Raw genomic sequence first — 19,621 nt, 5'->3', positions numbered from 1 at the left:
CTGTAGTGTAGAGGGTGGGGCTGAGGACTGTTATTTTAGGGTAGCAGAATCAGAGAATGAATATGTTAAACCCTGCCTGCTACACCTGCTGCATGAATAATTAAAATAATGTAGGCCTGCTAATTCATATCTGGCATCTGCAGGGCCTGTGGTGGTCATATGTGCATGCTGCTTGTGGAAATGAGCACTGCGTGTGGGTTTGTATAAAGATAACTCCTAAAGCAGCTGTGTCTGAATAGACAAACATATATGCGTGCAGACAAAAGTTTCTGTGTCAATCAGACCTGTTGGTGGCGGAGGTAGCCACAATCTCCCCTCCATGAAAAAGAAAAAGGAGAGCGCCCTCTGCGGGAGAGGCTGTTCGCACTAAGCTCTTGATCCCGAGCATCGCCATATTGACGTCCCAACAACGCTGCGAGGTAATCGTGTTATTTAACCGCAAATCGTCGTAGGTTTGTCACTACCGTTTACTGTTTTACATGTCGGGGAAAGCTGGGAACAAGTAACACAACCGTGGTACCGTTCTGCGGCTCGACCACGGTGTTTGTAGGATGTTTTTTCAAGGCGTTGTCAGCCAGTTGCCTCGCCAGCCAGCAGGCTATTCACTCCTCTAGCCTGTTAGCTTAGCACTTTTTAGCTTTAGGAAATATATTTTTCGAGGTTTGTTGCATAGCTCTACGCCAATAATGACCGTTAGAATGGTGATTTGACTGTTTTTACGCGGACTGTTAATTTCTTTCCGTTTCGGGCCCAAACTGCGGTCGAGAGGTAGTTGTGACTTTCTAACCGGCTTTTCCCTCTGCTGTTGACGAGCTAATGCTAACTAGCTAGCAGCCCAACCAGCTGCCCGGTTCGCCTGGTAGCTAACTGTTAGCTACACTGCACTGTACAGGCCTTGGGCCACCGAGGCTTTCTGCGTTTACTCTCCTTTTAATTAAAGTATTAAGCGGGCAAATCGGGCACAAACGAACGAGTATCTTGTACTAGACAGACCATTTGTCGATTGGATGCCTCTCATAAACACATTTATTCAATGCAGCCTTATTAGCTGAATTGGCTGTCGTACGTCGGCTCACATAGTTTGCGCATGTTTGCTTAATTGGCAGCATTGATTTTAATCAACCTACTTTCTGCCTCTTTTCAACAGGAGATACTGCCTTGGTGTAGCCCCCAGTGATGACTGTATTGAACCCTGTACCTCCTGATTAGACTGGTTGGATGCCCCCATTTAACATTCAGGTTTCTCCATTTCATACGCCACCATATTTAGACACACCAGCCACTAATAATTCTGTTTTACTTGAATTGTATTTAGTTTAGTTATGTCTGCGCTCTTTTAACACACATGCTGCCGTTTTAATTTACAAGTTACTATTGCCGCCATCCCGTAGCACGTGAGAAACATTAGCATTTTCTTTTGAAACTTTCATATTGAGATCAACATCCTGTCAAAGAGAGGGGACATCATTTTCAAGTGAAAATGTCTCTAACACTTTGATTTACATCTCTCAGTTCTACATAGGATGTTGAACAATTGCTATTGATGGCCAGTAGCAGGCTCTAACTGTTTTTTAATTATCTGTATGCCCCTGCAGCTTTCTCACCATAAAGGCATCTCAACCACACCTGTTCCAATTCATCTATCACCTACATCCTGGAGGAAACCTCCCAGGTAATGTTTTGCCTTATATATAACTAATTACACTGTATTGCCTATTGTTACTATATAAGAACACTCTGTAAGTGTTAATATGTTTAACTAATACATAAAACAATTAACTAGTGATTAGTATTTGTAATATCTTTTAAAAACTTTGATTGTAGGCAGCTGTAACAAATTATTTAGCTGTTTTTCTTGTCATGTTCTGTTTTTTTAGGAGATTTAGAGAAGATCTTGTTTAGAATATGTCTGGCCCTGTTCCAAGCCGCTCTCGAGTTTACCCTGATGTAAACACACAGAGACCTCGGGAATACTGGGACTATGAGTCCCATGTTGTTGAATGGGGGTAAGGCAAAGGGGAACTGTTGGGAGCTTAAGTTGTCTTTGTTTTATTTTGCTTTGTCAGGTAAGCCATCTCAGAATTGTTAACCATGACTTTTTTCCTTTTTCTTCTTTAGAAATCAAGACGACTATCAGCTAGTCAGAAAACTAGGGAGAGGCAAATATAGTGAAGTGTTTGAAGCCATAAACATCACAAACAATGAAAAAGTGGTCGTCAAAATACTGAAGGTATGGAGATAATCACGTGATCAGCTGGGAAACAGTAGTACAGTAAAGTAAAGCATAGTCATAATATTGTGCCACTTCATTGGATTTTATGTGCCTCACAAGACGATCTCTGTTCACAGCCGGTCAAGAAAAAGAAAATCAAGAGAGAAATAAAGATCCTGGAGAATCTGCGGGGTGGCCCAAATATCATCTCACTGTTAGATATCGTCAAGGATCCTGTGGTAATTTTATTCTCCTTCTTTCATTGTAACAATTCATAATTTTTATATATTTGCATTAACATACATGTTACATTTTTCTCTTATCTCTGTAGTCACGAACCCCTGCTCTGGTCTTTGAACATGTGAACAACACAGACTTCAAGGTAAAGGTCACTGTAGTCCTTCAACTTGAAGTTTTAGATAAGCAAATACCAAATTATTTTAATTTTAATGGCTAATACATTTTTATTTTTTACAGCAATTGTACCAAACCCTATCTGACTTTGACATACGGTTCTACATGTATGAAATCTTAAAGGTAAGAAACAGCTTTTAGTACTAAATATTTACACTGTATTTGTTGGTCTACATTGGTTCTCTTAATATTTTCCAGAAACACTGTAACAGTGAGAGAATACGCTTAACATATTCGAACCTTTTTTACCTGGTAGGCTCTGGATTACTGCCACAGTATGGGGATAATGCACAGAGATGTCAAGCCACACAATGTAATGATTGATCATGAACACAGAAAGGTATTATCTCACTTGTCAACCATTTTCTTTATGTCTTGTCTTTCCCCTCTGATACCTTGTAATTACAATGTCTGAAATATATTCAACTCCATCATTTTTTCTTGCTTTTTTTTTTTACCTTCAGCTCCGTCTAATTGACTGGGGTTTGGCAGAATTCTACCACCCAAACCAAGAGTACAACGTGAGAGTGGCATCCAGGTACTTCAAAGGACCTGAACTGCTGGTAGACTACCAGGTAAGGCTCCTTATATACTCACTCTTCATGTCTGGTCATGCCAGTTTTACCAGTCAGTCAAAATTCAACTTTTCACCTCTTTATGTTATTTGTAGATGTATGACTACAGCTTGGACATGTGGAGTTTGGGTTGCATGCTCGCCAGCATGATCTTCAGAAAGGAACCGTTCTTTCACGGTCATGACAACTATGATCAGGTATGAAGAATCACATGTTTTCTGTGGGTGTGGTCACAAACCTCGTGGCCTAAAGAGAGCAGCAATTTCTAGGCTGCATTTTTTACATTCTTAAGTACACAGTGTTGTTAATTTTACACAGCCAAACCACTTCTTACAGTAGGCAACTGGCAACATAGCAACTCTGCTAGGCCTCCTGGAACTTGATGTCTCTCTCACAGTTATCTCTCAACAGTAATTGAGAGAGGGTAGACATTTTTATCAGCTTTGTGGCAGTTTGGTGAACTGAAAGTAAAACAAAATGGACACAGTGATAACAGGTTTTCCTCCCATTTTCCCTACTTACACCAGGACATTGACCAAACAGCATTTCCAGGTGTTTCTGTAGCTCATCTGGGCCTATGTGACACTTTTGATGAAATGGTGTTTCTATTGATACACAATAACTAACAGTGATTTTATTTTTCAGATGTAATTATCTAATAATCATCAGCTTCCACACAATGCTCAGTGATTGAGCTCTTATTAATTCTCTGGAAACTAGACAAATAGTGTAATAATTTTTAGAAATCAATTACTGTATCACTACAAAACAATGTTTTTCTTGTAAATGATATAAGTTTGTTGTAATCAGAATATCTAAATGAAATAATTAAGCTTATCGAACAATAATTTGAGATATATTTTGCCTATTAGTATAGGCCGTTGAACATGAGATACCAGTTACAGAGGGATACCCATCAGCTCACTTAGGTTTGATAATAATAAATAATCTGCACCTCCTACAACAGAACAGATACTTCAGTGTACATGTTTCATTAACAAAATCTTTATTTATATCTTCACACTGTGCAAATCCACTACCTAATTGACTGTAACGCTATAAACTGCAATGGAATCCAATCTGTACCCCTCAATACCGTTCACAGGATTTAACAAATGCTTGTATGTATCTTTTAATTGTTGAATTATGCTTTTTCTAATCTACAGCTTGTGCGGATTGCAAAAGTACTTGGCACCGAGGACCTGTACGACTACATTGACAAGTACAACATTGAGTTGGATCCACGATTCAATGACATTCTGGGGAGGTAAAACATTGTGGCAGATCGACCTCAATAAGAAACCACTGATTATTTTGACCCAAGATTTTAATTAATAAATACCTCATTAACACTTGATCCCTGGGTTGTTCTTCAGACACTCCCGCAAAAGGTGGGAGAGGTTTGTGCACAGCGAGAACCAGCACCTGGTCAGCACAGAGGCTCTAGACTTCTTGGACAAACTGCTGCGCTATGACCATCAAGCCCGCCTCACAGCCAGAGAGGCCATGGATCATCCCTACTTCTGTAAGATTGTTTTTCCTGTTTGTTTTTTTTTAATTACCCTGTCTCCATCTCTTATTACATATTGCTTGAGTAAATTTCCTCATAGCAAAATTTGTGAACACTATTAAAGTAGCTTAATTTGGTCACCACGTGTCTTTGGTTTATGAGGTGTTTAAATCCGCTTTTGTTCACAGATCCCATCGTTAAAGATCAGGGAAGGGGGGCCACTCCTGGAGGGATGGCTGCCAGCTCCACACCAGTCAGCTCCTCAAGTATGATGGCCGGTGAGTAATCCTCCCTGGAATGAACTGCTCTGATGTAAGGACTTGTCTACATTTGCAGACAGCCTTTTCACAATATAACGTTGCAAAGAAAGTTGTAACTATAATCTAAGTATGATTTTTGGCTGCATATCAGAGGTGTAACTTTCTTCGGAGCCAAAAAAATAAACAGATTGTTAGAGGATCATCTGCAAATGGCTGCAAAGAAAGTTATATTTCTAAATTTAGATGGTGATGACATGTAAACGCGTCATTTCCGTATCATTTCCAAATGATTAATGAGCCCTGCTGTCTCTCCTAGGCATCACCTCAATGTCCTCCTCACAGCCACTGGCTAACATTGCTGGATCACCCGTCATCTCTGCCCCCAACACTCTGGCTACACAAGTCCCTGCGGCCACCGGGGCCCAACCCTGAAGCCACTTCCTTACCTGTGTTTATGTGTGCTCATGGCCATGTCCTGCCTAGCTCTCACTGCGGCCCAGGGCCATGGCTCCCCTTTTTATGTTGAAAATAACAAAGACGAAAGATTAAAAAAAAAAAAAATGCTTTTCACATTCAGTTATATTTTGACACCTGGACTTGACAGAAATGTATTGTTGCACCTGTCAGGATTATTAGAATAAATTTGGGTGTGTTATTTGACAATGCCATTGTCTAGAAATTCTAATAAGATGTAGACATGAAGAGAATGGATAATAAAATTTATTTTGTATGTTCCAAATATACAGTCTTGCTTGAAACTGTTTGATGGGGGATCCTGCTGTATTACACTGTGAACCTTTACACGACTTCACAAAACAGAGTCAGGAATCTGGTGTGCCCCACAAAACAGTGCTCGCTGGTTGCACACAATGTAATGTGCAGGAGTTGTTGGTGTTTTGAAGTTGTTAGATGCTATCATTCTTTAATTGGACTTTTGTAGATATTCTACAGTTACTGTCAGGTTGCATGCACCCAATGCTGAATATCACAGGGTCAATAGTTTGCCAATTTTATGTTACTTTCACTTCTGTATGTGTATGTATGTGTTCATGTTTGTTTTTTATGAAGTCTCTTACACATGATTTTGATTACATAGACAATTTTGTAACTTTTTTGTTTTATGTTGGGAGGAGTCATCACCTACAAAAAACAACTTCAAAAATAAACAATTTAAACAGGGTTTTGCAGGCACTACATTTTATTGAGTATACTATCTGTTGATGGGTTGCATTGGCAATATATCTGAGTGAATTTAAGACAGAACAGTGTAGTCCTTCCATAAGGAAAGAATTTTGGCACCAGGTGATTTATGGTGTGCAGTGAACAAAATGGATTCCCCAGCTCCTCAAGTCATACATTCACACTCCCATTGTTTTTGGGTAGTTTTAACAAAGTGAATATGTGACTAATGTTTTTTCACCATTTGTGAAGATGTGTGCAAGAGAGCATGTGGATACAAATGTATATATCCTCTTATCATTTAGGAGGCAGGAACTATATATGTGTAGATTTCTAGATAGACGGAAAAGAATAAGAGCTGAAATGAACCACTTTCAGAGCACACATTTTTCTGTCAATGCTGGCCAAAATAGGGGTTGCGCACGCACACCCCAGACCCATTTCAGACTCCAGTTAATCACAGTAAAGTGGGAGATGAGTCTGCGTGACTCACATGCATGTACTCCTTTGAGAAAAGCGAAGGCTGCTACGAGTTAGGCAGAGTCCCCAGAGGTTTAGCAAAGGTTAACATTGACACACATAAACGTCTCCTGCCATTACCTATGCATACAGGCCTCCGGTCAAGACGTCAAAACGTCAGGTATGGTACAACCATTCACAGCATCTAATGAACGCTCACTCTCAAGGAGAACAGTGCTTGTGCTGCTGCCCCACAAGGACTGCAAATGTACTAAACACCGCAATCATATGAAAGAACGGACCCAGCAACTGTCTACTCTCTGTCTAGAACAGAATAAGTTCAAGTTTTAAGCAGATAATTGAAACTGTGGCATTAGAGCTGTTATTAGATGCAATTTGGCTCCAGTTACAGAAGCTCCAAGTATTCGGAATTATGCTACATTCAGGTGCTTCTCAAATGTAGGAAATCACATACACAACACTTCTCTCACGTTCAAATGCGTTCGGTAGGCCTGTTAACATAAATGTGCCGCGTTTTATCTCAGGTAACTAAGAGATAAAGGCATAGGGGCTGTATTATCCTGCCGCTGCAAGGTGAAGAGGGTGAAAACAGTCAGCGCCGATGTGTGCATTGCAAGGTGTCGTTGTACATATTTGAAGTGTTTGTATATTTAAGATGGAAAGGTTAACAGGGCGCAAAATGCAAGATGGCAGCGTTAAGCGGGATAACAACAACATTAAACTTGAATTGACACATTTCCGATAGTAATGAAGGCAACATTAGGTCCGCCCGCTGTGGCACGCCTCAACTGCAGCAGTCGGGCGGTTTTAAACTGTTTGTAGAAGTAGTGTTTTCCTGGTTTCCAAATGGGAAAGTTAGGATTCTTTGCACTTATAGTAGCTGCCTTAGCGGCGCTGTTAGGAGAGAGGATTGTCAACTTACGGTAAGCAGCTCCATTTATGCGTAAACAACAAGGCTTCGTTTGGCAATTTGTCTCCTTGGAAAAAAAGTGCATTGTGTTGCAGCCACCTGCCGTAATGTAACTTTAGTATTTAAAACACTGCAGGAAAAGAACCCTCGCCTCCAGGGAGCTGGTCAAGATTCACCTCCCTAACTGTGTTGCACTCAAAAACCTGGGTAAGTGACGCCTTAACAAGATGAAGCTAAAATGGACTCTACCACATTCAAATTAACCGTGCAACTGTGAATTTTCAGATTATGGCTCGGAGGATATAACGATCATTGGAGATGGGCTTGCCTTGATCAGCACTGTGAGTTTTGAGTTGCAGAGCAGCCATATCTTTGCCTCTAAGGTTAAACAAACTTGAAACAACAGTGCAACTAAAAATAAAAGTTCTGTAAATAAAACCACCAGTAGCAGACGCTCTTGAAAATGTTCGTGCAAGATTAATATTTCAGTCACGGCCTTTAATCTGTGTTACCTATTATTGTAATGTACAAAAGAAAAGAAAACGAACATTTTTCACATTTATTTTACTGTTATTGACTGTTATTGCTCAACATTGATCCAAATTAATGTTTGTTTAATCCGTCAGGTGATCTCCAAAGATTGAAACCACATGAACTTTCCTCAGAGGTCAATTAATTTATCTGCTTTTGACTAGCATGCCTTAAAATGCAGCTCTTTTTTTGTTTAAGGCCTCTTAGAGTTATAAGAGGTATAAGAGTTATACCTCAAAGTCTTAATGTCTAGTGTTTTATTGTGAAATATTTTGTTTGTGTGTGTGTGTGTATATATATATATATATGTACACACACACACACACACACACACATATATATATATATATATATATATATACACACACACACACACACAGTCTGTATATATATAGTATATATAGTCTGTGTAATTGAATGTATATTTTAATATCTCAAGGGTCTGAAGTATCCTGGCATGCCATCCTCTGATGTGCCAGGGAAGATCTTCTCAATTGATCTACAAGATTCCCGGATGAAACCAGTTGAGCTGCGCATGCCAAGAAACTTTGACCTGGACTCATTCAACCCTCATGGCATCAGTGTATACACAGATCCAAACGGTAAAAGCATTTATCACTTATATGTGATTGCACATGCTTTATGTGACACACAAGTCTCTGCAAGATAGCACCCAAAGGGCAAAAACTCTAGTCTAGTGGTTTTGTTAGTTTCTCAATTCAGTCCATTTCTATTTCTCAACAGAAATGCATTAATAGCAAAAACTGAGGTACTTTTTGCAGTGGAGAAATTATTCCATTTCCAGTCCAGCTGTCTGTATAGTTACTAAAGACACTTATGTCATATATATGTCATGTTTGAATATGTGCTTGTGCGTGCGTGTGAAGCATGTGGACAAACCTGTTGTGATTGCTTGCTCTGATAATTACCCTGTGGGGGCCAACAGAAGGACTGTTATATTATCGTGGGTGTGTCTGTAAATGTCATATGAAATTTCTCTTCATATAAATGTATACGAGCAGTACATTTTCCTTTTAATATGTTAGCACTAAAAAAGCAAGTGGGGTTTATTTGTGTGGAAAATGTATGGGTGTCTTGTTTGAGAAAAATCAATAACTAGATGAGAATCAGTGTGCGCACCTTGAAGTTTTTGAAATTTTTATTTTTTTTATAATGGTTTTCTTGTTTTTTATCAGATGACACAGTATACCTGTTTGTTGTCAGTCATCCTCAACACAAAAGCCAGGTTGAGGTCTTCACGTTTGTTGAGGATGACCACTCCTTGGTGCATCTGAAAACTATTAAACATGAACTTCTCTACAGGTACAGTATGGTGACTAATTTAAACTGAACCTACTGTGAACTGCACTTGAGATTTACTGAGTACGTAGATGTGGTAGATGTAGTTAGTCTAAAACTATCCCATGTCATAACTACTAAAAAGTGTATATTGTAATCAATAACAATGTCACTGTATGTCACTAAAATAATTTTTCAATCCTGATTTTTCTTTCCAGTTTAAACGATATTGTTGCAGTGGGCGTGGATACCTTCTATGCAACCAATGATCACTACTTTTCCCACGAGCTCTTTAAAGGTTTGGTGGAGCCTGTTCTGGCTCAGCCTTGGTCTAACGTTGTATACTACAGTCCCAAGGAGGTGAAAGTCGTCTCCGAGGGATACTACATGGCAAATGGCATCAATATCTCACCAGACAAAAGGTAAGAATGATCTGCTGGGCCACCCATGTGACCATTCATGCTTCACCTGTCTGTATTTATTCTCTGTAATATTCTCTCTTATTTATAGGTATATATATGTGGCAGATCTCTTTGACCACAATGTGCACGTGCTGGAGAGGAAAGAGGACAACACACTGTCCTCTGTGAAGGTAAATATGATAAAACTTCAGTAATTGTTAGTTTATAGTGTCTTTCAAGAATTTGTTTTTCCATTGATCAATCGGTATGCTTCATCAACCAAAAATAAAACATATTACTATCCTTGAATTGTCCAAAAACAGTTGTTTTCTAATTAAAAAAATGTATTTATACATTTCATTATGTATATATGGCTGGGCAAGAAAAAAAACAAAATATTCATGCAGGGAAAATTTCCTTTTAAAGGAAGCTACAAGAATTATTTGTTGTGAACTTACATTTTCCATGTAATGACCATTGTGACAGTATTTACATTAATGTGCAGTGATGAAGGAAACTGTTGTGTGAAATGCAGTTGGTAAAGGCTGTTGCTATAACACAATATTTACCTCTTTACTTATATAGATTTAATTTCAAAATCTTTACTTTGGAAAAGAAAAACACAAATAATTGCAGATCTAATATAAACTGATGCTAAACAGTAAAGGCATTCAGGAACTACAGTGGCAAGAAAAAGTCTGTGAACTTTTTGGAATTATCTAATTTTCTGCACAAGTTGGTTATAAAACAATCAGATCTGATCATCATCTAAGTAACAAGTATAGACAAAAACACAATGTGCCTAAGCTAATAATGCACAAAAATGCGCCCATTAAACATTCACCAGGCTGTTGGAAAAACTAAGTGCAGCCCTGGATTTAATAATCAGTTGAACTTCCTTTGGCAGCAGTAACCTCAAACAAGCACTTCCAGTAGCTGCTGACCTGTAGACCTGCACAATATTCAGGAGGAATTCTGGAGGTCTCTTCCTGACAGTATTCTTAGGATGTCTGGTGTGAATAGCGCCCCAGGTTCATTCACCATTTCTATTGGTTAAGGTCAAGGCTCCCAAAAGTGGGTTTTCTTTGTTTGAAGCCATTCTGTTATATATTTACTTCAATGTTTAGGGTCATCATGAATCTTCTGAGATCGCTTAGTTCACATCAGCAAATACTTAATGTGAAAACCAAGCTCAAAATGTTTGACTGTTCTTTTAGAAGTCAAAGTAGCTCTACCCCACTCTTCCAGTCTGGTTTCATTGACTGGATATGTTCATAACTGTAACTTAGATGAAGAGCTGATCTTGTTTTAAGAAAATGTATTCGTAATTTTCTTGCCACTGTAGGTACAAAATCAGTTCAAGCATGAATTGTGAGACACCATGATGAATGTCTGTATTTATAACCTTCTCTGTGACACTTCATCAGTCCGTGGCTTTGGGTTCACTCTGTGACAACATTGAAGTTGACCCTGAAACAGGTGACCTGTGGTTAGGCTGTCACCCTAATGGATGGAAAGCTTTCATGTATGACCCCAACGACCCACCTGGATCAGAGGTTAGTAAAATGTAAAATGTGAGAAGGCTGACAACATCACAAAAACAGGCAAAATATGAAATATATTATGCTGCATCTATGTTCTCTTTACCTAAATCCATGTCATTATAATTCTTTTCATCTCGTGATAATGTTTTCTTCAGGTTATCCAGGTCCAGAAGATTCATTCTGATCAGCCAGTGGTGACTCAGGTGTACGCTGACGACGGTCATGTGATCATGGGTTCCTCTGTAGCAGCTACCTATGGGGGAAAGCTGCTCATTGGTACTGTGTTCCATAAAGCCTTGGTCTGTGATCTGAAGTAGGCAGTGCCTGTTTAAGGATGATGATGATGATTCTCAGCAATCAGAAAAATTTGATGAACCTCAACTAAGAATAAAAAAAAAAGATTTACCTCTTTGCAAGGCTCTCAATCAGACAGGGCTGTGATGATTTGAATAATGATAAAGATGTTATACCACTTGTGTGTGAAAAATGCAGCTGGTGTAAGGGTGAAGATCCTTCAGTGGGAGCTGGGAGTAGATTGATATATGGTGTTTACCTGATTTTAGAGTAATTAGCCCTGGGTACAACAGCATTTTTGAAAGACACTGAACTGACCAGATACATAAGCCACTGTGAAATAAGTGCTTGGATGATAATATTTTCAGTCAAACATGTGAAAAGCCTATATTGCTCCTTTGCTGTGTATAATGAAACATATTTTTCACTAGTCACATGAAAATGTGAGATCTTTACACATGCACAGTATGTAACTAAACGTTTTTACATGTTTTATTTGCTATTGTTGATTTAAAAAATTGTCACACTCATGCATTTGGCTGAGTGCCATGCTGCGACTGTAGTTCGTCTTGAGGTTCCACAGATATCTGGACGGTGAAAACATTCCATTGCCTCCTCTAATATTTCTTGCATAACTCAAGTTGTACAAGTCATATCTTGTTTTCTCACTAATCTGAAACTCAGATCTGTTCAGCCTCCTTGTTATTGTGCACTCATTGAGTGCAATAAAGATCCTCAAATAGATACCGACTTGAGCCTCCAGAAAACAACAAAATAAATACCTGTTGCTGTGTAAGGAGTTTCTCTTTTGGATAATCATTGTGCTAATCTGGAATAGCCCATTCAGATTTCCCCAGTAATCAGGATGAATCTGATGCTGATTCTTAGGTGTAAACACTAGGTGGAGCTATGGAAAAGCACTCTGAAAGATTTCCTGTGTAACCTTTGACTTTTAAACATGGCTCCCATGAAGAAAGTGTTGCTTGCTGCTTTTGTTGCTGCCTTTGCAGCCTTCATTGGACACAGAATTCTGAAGATGAAGTAAGTATTTATTATTTCTAGAAGTAAAATAAAGACCATATTTGGAGGTATAGTTGAGGTTTGGTCATGCAGTAAGGCAATAATGTACAAGTTCAGCTAATGATACATATATAAAATATGGTATACTTAAGGTTTTAGTTTTGTTCTCTAGTGAAACTGTTTTATTTCTATCCAGGGAAATGACCCTTGCTTCCAGAGAAGTGACAGTGAAACATCTCAAGTGTCATTATTTAGAGAATATTGGTAGGTTTTCTTGTCTCGTGTCTTAATTTTGGGATTTACATAGTGAAAAATATTCTGGAAAGTAAACGTGTTTTTGGACATAGGTCAGTAATGTTATGTGTAAAATGTGATCTTAACTGAGGAGTTTAAAGTCCAAGTAAGTGACAGTAGGTCAAATGTCAGTGATCTTATTCTTTGTCTTGTAGGTGGTAAAATTAAAGAAAAATTATAAGTTTCATTATGTTTTGATTTGTACAGAATATGGGGCAGAGGATATCACAATACTTAAAGACGGACTGGCCTTCTTGAGCACGGTATGTTATTTTTAAGATCACTGTAAAGCCGCAAAATTGCATGAATCTGAATTACTGCCTTTCTTTTATGAATCCTGTACATTATGTTAATGGGTCATTAGGTTTAAAGTAGTTGTGGTTATTAATTAGCTGACTTAATTCTGGACCAAGTGTTTCAGTGATGATCTCCTCAAGCAAAATCGTAGATCTGCACCACAATCTCACATTCTGTGTTTTCCAATTAGGGTTTGAAGTTTTCTATACTGCCTTCATTCTCTGACGATCCGGGGAAAATGTACATTTTAGATCTGCTGCACCCAAAGCCAACTCCAGTGGAGCTACAAATCAAAGGAGAGCTGGACCTCAGCTCTTTCAACCCACATGGTATTAGTGTGTACACTGATGAAACAGGTAACGTACAAATCGAGTGCAACATCTCTACTATAGAACAAAGAAAAGAGAAGGTCTGTGCATGAAAAAGGAATATATTGTAAAACTGTAAAAGGTAGTGAAAGTGGACATTACTTCTTACAGCCTTTCAAAAAAAGTATTAAAATATAGTTTTTATGGATTTAGTGATGTGAATTTTAGAAAGTTGACCACTGGAAAAACTCTTCAGGGTTAATCATCTCTTCATGAGCTGTACTGTTAATAAAGTTAGAAACTGGTTTGCAGGGAGACAGAGTAATCCCATGCTGCTGTTTGTAATTTGATCTCAGTGATGGCAGCCTTGCTGTTTACCATTCACTCCTCTACAGCCATGTCAGAACAGTATGAAGTTACTGATAAAGACACATTAAAATATTTCAACTGGAAAAACCAATTGGCTTTTATTGAAGAAGCTACAAGGTGGCAATGTTGTTGTCACAGAGGTTAAAGCTGACCACGATCCTTCATCAAAAATGCATCTATGAAACAAGACAACAGTCATATAGGGCTTGTAGTGTTGAACCATACATGTTGTTACCGTGGTAACCATAAGTGTTACCAAATCAATCAGGACTTAAAAGATTAAAGATTGCAACATGAGTTAACCATGAAATTGCAGTGATGTGACAGACAGAACATGTGTCAAACACTCACAGAAACTTTTTTAAATCAGGTTCTACCACGCTGCGAATAATGACAATACACATTACTCTTTATTTGCAGATGACTCTGTGTACCTGTTTGTTGTCAATCACCCTGAGCAAAAAGGAAGCCAGGTGGAGATTTTCCGTTTTGTTGAGCAGGACACACTTGTACACCTTAAAACTATTACCCACCCTCTACTCCACAGGTATGTACTATATAATAAACCCTTAACAGAATCACAGAATTCATGCTTGACAATCTCCATGTGCTTTTTAAAAAACGAACAAACTTGTCTTTCAGTGTCAATGACATTCTTGCAGTCGGCGTAGAGAGCTTCTACGCCACTAATGATCACTACTTTCACACTGATGCTCTTCACATGCTGACTGTCTTCCTGGGTCTGCCGTTGTGTGAGGTGGTGTACTACAGTCCAGGGGAAGTGAGGGTGGCAGCCAATGGCATTATGGCCTCAAATGGCATCAACATATCATCTGATAAACGGTTACTCTCAGTTTATTTCAGCATTCACTGATGATGCACGTGCATATTTTTAAACTGAACAGTTCCACAACACTATGTACTCTGTGCAATGCTAAAATAACGGAAATGCTTTTTTTCTTTTTTTACAGGTATATTTATGTTTCTGACATCATAGACCATGAGATAGATGTTTTTGAACGACAAGAAGGGGAACAATTGGTGTATGTCAAGGTATTACAGTGTTTTCTTACTTTATACCGTCAGTAAAAAAAAATGGAACATACAGAACTAGTTCAGCATTTTGGGAAGTAAGCCTTCTTTTTTTTTTTTACCTTCTTGCAGAGCTCGATGAGCAGGTCTGTACCGCTCATCTGAAATTGTTTCCTTTTTCTCTTGTACGTTTTAAAAGAAATGTATTAAACTTGTTTTCAGTCTTTGTGCTAAGATAACTGGCTAGTTGCTTTTTCTTCATGTTTAATGTACAGACAAGAGCTTGGTATTAATCACAATATCTAACGTCAAAAACAGCAAATAAGCGTATATCCCAAAATGCTGAAATGTCACTAACACTATGCTCTCACATTTTGTATCAGTATTTCTGGAGGACAAAACATGATCAGGCTTAATTCACTGTATGCAATGTTTCCAACCAGTCTGTGGCTGTTGGGTCACTTTGTGATAACATCGAGGTAGACCACAAGACAGGTGACTTATGGCTGGGCTGTCATCCAAATTCCATGAAGCTGTCAAACTTTGACCCCGAAGACCCACCTGGCTCTGAGGTGAGTGCTCTCTTTTTTTAAAACATTTTCTAAGACTTCATTATTGTTTGAATTTGCCTGATAATTGTGTTTCCCTCAGATCATCAAGATCAAGAACATTCACTCCGAGCAGCCAGTGGTGAGCCAGGAGTACGTCGATAACGGCCGTGTGATAATGGCCTCCACTGTAGCAGCTCCCTTTGAGAAAAAGCTGCTCATTGGCTCTGCTTTCCATAAAGCCCTGTGCTGTGATTTGAAATAATCCATGTACTCTATATCTATACTTGTTTTAAGTCCAGAAATATTGTAACAAAAGCTCTGGATGAATATGGAATCAAAAAAATCCTATTTTTTATTCACTGTTTGCTAAAACAAGAGAACTGTTTCACTGATACATACAGTGGCTCATTGTGTGCAGCCAATAATTGTCAATTTGCATAAAATAAAGCCACTGTAAAGCAATGCAGCCTTAATTTCTTCCCTAGATACATGACAGTATTTATTATATTTCCCCCAGCACAGTATGGCTGGGTGAAGGAAGCTGTAGGAAGGATATTTTACCCTTTTTCATCTTTGTCCATTAACAAATCTTCATTCACCTTTGATATTGTGAACCTGGTCTCCCCACCACTTGGATGCTGTAGGCTTTGTTCTTCTGTGGTATCTTTGGCAGGTACAGTAAAGACAATACCAGCATTTTCTGAATCAAATGCACAACTGTCCTTGTTCTCCACATCACCTGTCTTCACACACTCTGCAGGCTTAAGATCTCTGTTGCTTTCCTGTATTAGAGGACGCTCCTCCTCTTGATCACCTTTGTCCATGGCAGCTTTTGTGTTCATGATCACTTGACTGATACTGATCATACGCCTCCGACGTGGTGAGTGATCCAGGGGCTGGATGTCTAAGATGTCGCTGCAACTCTTAGAGCGATTTATGTTTTCTGCAGGGGGCTTTCTTTGTTTTGCCATGAGTCCGATCCCCTTGATGACGGTGCTGTAGTCGTCCTCCTGCTCAGACAGGAAGTTGAAGATGTCGATGACGGACTGCTTTACATTTGGGGTATTCTTTTTCTCTTCAGGCACTGGTTCTTCATCACGGATGTGTCTGTGTTTGTGTCTTCTTTTCCTTAGCACCTTGTGAGCTTCCACCACCATGTGGACATTCCAGCTAAAGAACAGAGACAGCCAGGCCAGGCCCATGTAGATCCATAACTCTACAAATACTCTGTAAAGCCTGTGGTACTCTATATCTGGATTTACTCCTGAAATGGAAGTAGATGCATAGGCATGACATTTATTACAAAGGACTTAACCAAACACAAAGTTCAGACGCACAAATAACTTCAGAGAAACATTAAGATGGGATGAAATGAGTTACATCATTGCCATTAATCAACCCTACCTGCAACATAATCTCCAAAACCAACCGTTGTGAGTGTGATGAAAGAGAAGTAGATGCCTTCCAGGTAGCTCCATCCTTCCAGAGCCATGAAAACAAATGGAGGGATCAGCAGGTGCACAACCAGCCCCCATAACAGGAACAAGGCTGTACAGGTAAACTGGACCTTTTTCTGACAGAGGGGAGAAAAGAAACACATCATTGAAAATCCTTCATGTGATATCACAACTTTATGGAGCTGCCTTTTAACACAGTATTCGGATAAATGTGAACTCCATCGTTCAGTAATTTCTTACCACTGAAACGTCTTTACGGATCAGAACCTGGGACAGACGTTTGGCTCTGTCTCCAAAGAATGAACCCAGTTCACTTATCCAGACCAGGCATAGGGGGATCCCACACAGACCATACAGGATGCAGAATACACGGCCACCTTTAGTCTTGGGAGCAACATTGCCATAACCTGTAGATAATAAGAAAATGGTAAATCACAGCACTGAGAGATATAAGGAATATTTTTATAATGGTTCATACAAAGTTAGGCAATAGCCCACAAAAAAACTGCCCAAAAAAGATCCTCTAGACACTTTGTCTTTTTAACTTGCTGAGTCATTCTTTTTACAAGAAGACCTCCAATTCACAGTTCAATCAGCCACAAAGAATTTATTTACAAATCTAATACAATTAAAAATTAACCTTCACAACTCTTACAGTAGGTTAGTTGTATGAATAGTAGTAGTTATTATTATAAGTATACATGTAACATACTGTATTATATTGGTCATACATATGCATAAAAATGTATAAGTAAATAACAGATTGCACATGATTGCAAGACAATTGTTTACTATATGACCTATATAATTAAAAACAAAGTAAATCACGTTGTTTCAACGTTAAGTTTCACGAATGGGAGTTAAATCAAGAACCAAACTAACAGGCAAATAATTTCTTAGTGCCAAATACTGTAGATCTCACACAAACCTATGGTGGTGACAATGGAGGCAGCAAAAATGACAGCGTTTCCCCAGTCCCACGTGTTGCGATGGTTGTTCCCAGTGATGGTCACACCTTGGCCTGCAGCCTCAGACACTGTCTGATACGTAAACACAGTGAGTACACTCTCAACACATCCACGAACTTGCTATGACATCTGAGAGTAGTTTTCCTTAACGAAACCGTCAACAAACGATTTCTTCTCCCGTCGAAATCATAACTTTTGTAGCTTTTAAACCGGGACACACCTTTCCCAAACATTTAGATAGTTGTGGTGTGAGGAGACATGCACCGGCATGCTCGCCACACTGTTAAGTAAGTTATGAATGCTTTAAACGTTCTTTTGTTATAACATACGCGGGCATCGCATTGACTGTAACACGATCCGCTTCAGCCAGATTCAAATGGTCGTTGTCTGTCCAGGACCAGGAAAAACATGTTCTTAGGTTTCTCGACGTGTAGATTCGACGGATTTCTCATTTAGTCCCTCAAAATGTGTAGGTTCGCTTCTACTATAGTTATTGAAATACAGTCTAATACAGGGCAACATCTGGACATTTTTATTTTATTTTATTAATAACTTAATAACTTCATGTAAGTTGATGGTTTAGTTGGTCGCAAAAGTCACTCCCAGCAGGTAAACGTAAGTTTATGGAAAACTACTTTCAAACAGCCATAACCTCGGTCTATTAATAAATATACAGTGTTATAATAAATATAAAACACGAATATAAACAGATGGATTCATACCTGCAAAATCTCATTCAGATTTTCCTCTGTTAAGCAGTTATACTTGTTTAAAATGTTCTGCTTTTGTTGGATGTATTTGTCTCTGGCTGATTCCCAGTTCGGCTCCTCAAGTATCTGGAATATTGCAGCCCCGATCGATAAGTAGAAGATAATACATGAAGTTAATAAAGGACCTTTATCAGCCATATTCAAGTCATAACTTAAGTCTTACGACGCCGAGGAACTCATTTTCGTACAGAGGGCTGGCGTTCTCCTACCCGCTCTGCTTTCTTCCTGGTAAAACATAATGGGTTTGCCTCACTGTGCCTCATTGACACTGACTCTAACTCGGCTCCACTGTTCAGTTGGATTACCTCATGAGGCGCTGTAAAACTTTGCTTTTGAAAACCTTACATGCTCTGATTACGTCGATCTTTAAACCACATTTAAGATTTTAGTTTTAACATTTAATATTCCCACTTTTATCCTGTTGATAAAACAGCACCACTGCGGTTTCACAAAACTGTAAAAACTTGCCCAGAAGAACATTTTTCACGCATAATTGTTTTGCAGAGGCTAAATTCAGTGGCAGAAGAAGTATTTATATCTTGCATTTAAGTAAAAGTTTCAATACCAAACTAGAAATACTCTGTTACAAGTAAAAGTACTAAAGTATTGACAGTAAAATACACTTAAAGCACCAAAAGTAAAAACACACATTATGCAGAATGGATGGCCTCCATCACTTCAATTTTTAATCCGGGCATTTCATGACTTTCTCCCTCTTATTCCATAATAATAGATCAGAATTATATCTATCTATCTATCTATCTATCTATCTATCATGATTGCAAAATAACTGTGTGACGCAATCATGAAAACATTCAACAGGGGGCTGCACCTTCAGCAGGCCGAAAAGTGTAAGCAAGAAGAGGTGTTTTTTTGGGTGATGACGGTTACTCTTATCTCCATATGCTGGCATGCAGAGGGCTGGGGTTCAGTGTGTGAAGTTAAT

At 38.8% G+C, this 19,621-nt stretch overlaps 4 protein-coding genes across 5 annotated transcripts; 3 read left to right on the top strand and 1 right to left on the bottom strand.

Annotated features, from left to right (window-relative positions):
* The first annotated feature begins 269 nt into the window (after positions 1-269).
* LOC108890849 (casein kinase II subunit alpha) lies at positions 270-6,151 on the top strand. 2 transcript variants are annotated; one of them, XM_018687877.2, is made up of 15 exons: positions 270-419; positions 1,148-1,239; positions 1,596-1,672; positions 1,878-2,006; positions 2,119-2,230; positions 2,350-2,451; positions 2,544-2,594; positions 2,690-2,749; positions 2,883-2,966; positions 3,091-3,201; positions 3,297-3,398; positions 4,368-4,468; positions 4,578-4,726; positions 4,900-4,989; positions 5,288-6,151. In XM_018687877.2, the coding sequence occupies exons 4-15, from the start codon at positions 1,906-1,908 to the stop codon at positions 5,401-5,403; spliced, it is 1,179 nt and encodes a 392-aa protein (XP_018543393.1). In that variant the 5' UTR covers positions 270-419; positions 1,148-1,239; positions 1,596-1,672; positions 1,878-1,905; the 3' UTR covers positions 5,404-6,151. The 2 variants fall into 2 exon arrangements, with proteins under 2 accessions (XP_018543393.1, XP_018543413.1); XM_018687897.2 differs by lacking the exon at positions 1,148-1,239 and having other exon boundaries at positions 344-419.
* A 1,233-nt stretch (positions 6,152-7,384) lies between these two features.
* Positions 7,385-11,720, top strand: LOC108891027 (serum paraoxonase/arylesterase 2). Its single transcript, XM_018688131.2, has 9 exons — positions 7,385-7,553; positions 7,677-7,747; positions 7,826-7,881; positions 8,511-8,673; positions 9,268-9,394; positions 9,589-9,792; positions 9,881-9,962; positions 11,199-11,327; positions 11,471-11,720. Exons 1-9 carry the CDS (start codon positions 7,477-7,479, stop codon positions 11,630-11,632), a joined length of 1,071 nt encoding a protein of 356 aa, XP_018543647.1. The 5' UTR covers positions 7,385-7,476; the 3' UTR covers positions 11,633-11,720.
* Positions 11,721-12,427: 707 nt separating this feature from the next.
* Positions 12,428-15,942, top strand: LOC108891018 (serum paraoxonase/arylesterase 2). The gene is made up of 9 exons (XM_018688120.2): positions 12,428-12,650; positions 12,826-12,893; positions 13,131-13,186; positions 13,411-13,576; positions 14,318-14,444; positions 14,540-14,740; positions 14,869-14,950; positions 15,373-15,501; positions 15,581-15,942. The coding sequence occupies exons 1-9, from the start codon at positions 12,568-12,570 to the stop codon at positions 15,740-15,742; spliced, it is 1,074 nt and encodes a 357-aa protein (XP_018543636.1). The 5' UTR covers positions 12,428-12,567; the 3' UTR covers positions 15,743-15,942.
* Positions 15,808-19,047, bottom strand: kcnk5b (potassium channel, subfamily K, member 5b). Its single transcript, XM_018688112.2, has 5 exons — positions 18,628-19,047; positions 17,866-17,977; positions 17,178-17,344; positions 16,885-17,053; positions 15,808-16,744 (listed from the first exon to the last, which is right to left on the bottom strand). Exons 1-5 carry the CDS (start codon positions 18,811-18,813, stop codon positions 16,038-16,040), a joined length of 1,341 nt encoding a protein of 446 aa, XP_018543628.1. The 5' UTR covers positions 18,814-19,047; the 3' UTR covers positions 15,808-16,037.
* Positions 19,048-19,621: the final 574 nt, after the last annotated feature.

This window comes from Lates calcarifer, linkage group LG15 (assembly GCF_001640805.2).
Source record: "Lates calcarifer isolate ASB-BC8 linkage group LG15, TLL_Latcal_v3, whole genome shotgun sequence".
Taxonomy (NCBI): Eukaryota; Metazoa; Chordata; class Actinopteri; family Centropomidae; genus Lates; species Lates calcarifer.
The sequence above is the reverse complement of the archived record's forward strand: the minus strand, read 5'-3'. Positions and strand labels throughout refer to the sequence as shown.

Coding starts and splice junctions, on each gene's coding strand:
- LOC108891027 (XM_018688131.2), top strand. CDS start 7,477: ATGGGAAAGTTAGGATTCTTTGCACTTATAGTAGCTGCCTTAGCGGCG. Junction 9,793..9,880: donor AATATCTCACCAGACAAAAG/GTAAGAATGATC, acceptor TCTTATTTATAG/GTATATATATGTGGCAGATC. Junction 11,328..11,470: donor ACGACCCACCTGGATCAGAG/GTTAGTAAAATG, acceptor TGTTTTCTTCAG/GTTATCCAGGTCCAGAAGAT.
- LOC108890849 (XM_018687877.2), top strand. CDS start 1,906: ATGTCTGGCCCTGTTCCAAGCCGCTCTCGAGTTTACCCTGATGTAAAC. Junction 2,452..2,543: donor ATATCGTCAAGGATCCTGTG/GTAATTTTATTC, acceptor TTATCTCTGTAG/TCACGAACCCCTGCTCTGGT. Junction 4,990..5,287: donor CTCCTCAAGTATGATGGCCG/GTGAGTAATCCT, acceptor TGTCTCTCCTAG/GCATCACCTCAATGTCCTCC.
- LOC108891018 (XM_018688120.2), top strand. CDS start 12,568: ATGGCTCCCATGAAGAAAGTGTTGCTTGCTGCTTTTGTTGCTGCCTTT. Junction 13,187..13,410: donor GACTGGCCTTCTTGAGCACG/GTATGTTATTTT, acceptor TTTTCCAATTAG/GGTTTGAAGTTTTCTATACT. Junction 15,502..15,580: donor AAGACCCACCTGGCTCTGAG/GTGAGTGCTCTC, acceptor TGTTTCCCTCAG/ATCATCAAGATCAAGAACAT.
- kcnk5b (XM_018688112.2), bottom strand. CDS start 18,813: ATGGCTGATAAAGGTCCTTTATTAACTTCATGTATTATCTTCTACTTA. Junction 17,978..18,627: donor ATCTGAATGAGATTTTGCAG/GTATGAATCCAT, acceptor TTTACGTATCAG/ACAGTGTCTGAGGCTGCAGG. Junction 17,054..17,177: donor TCCGTAAAGACGTTTCAGTG/GTAAGAAATTAC, acceptor CCCCTCTGTCAG/AAAAAGGTCCAGTTTACCTG.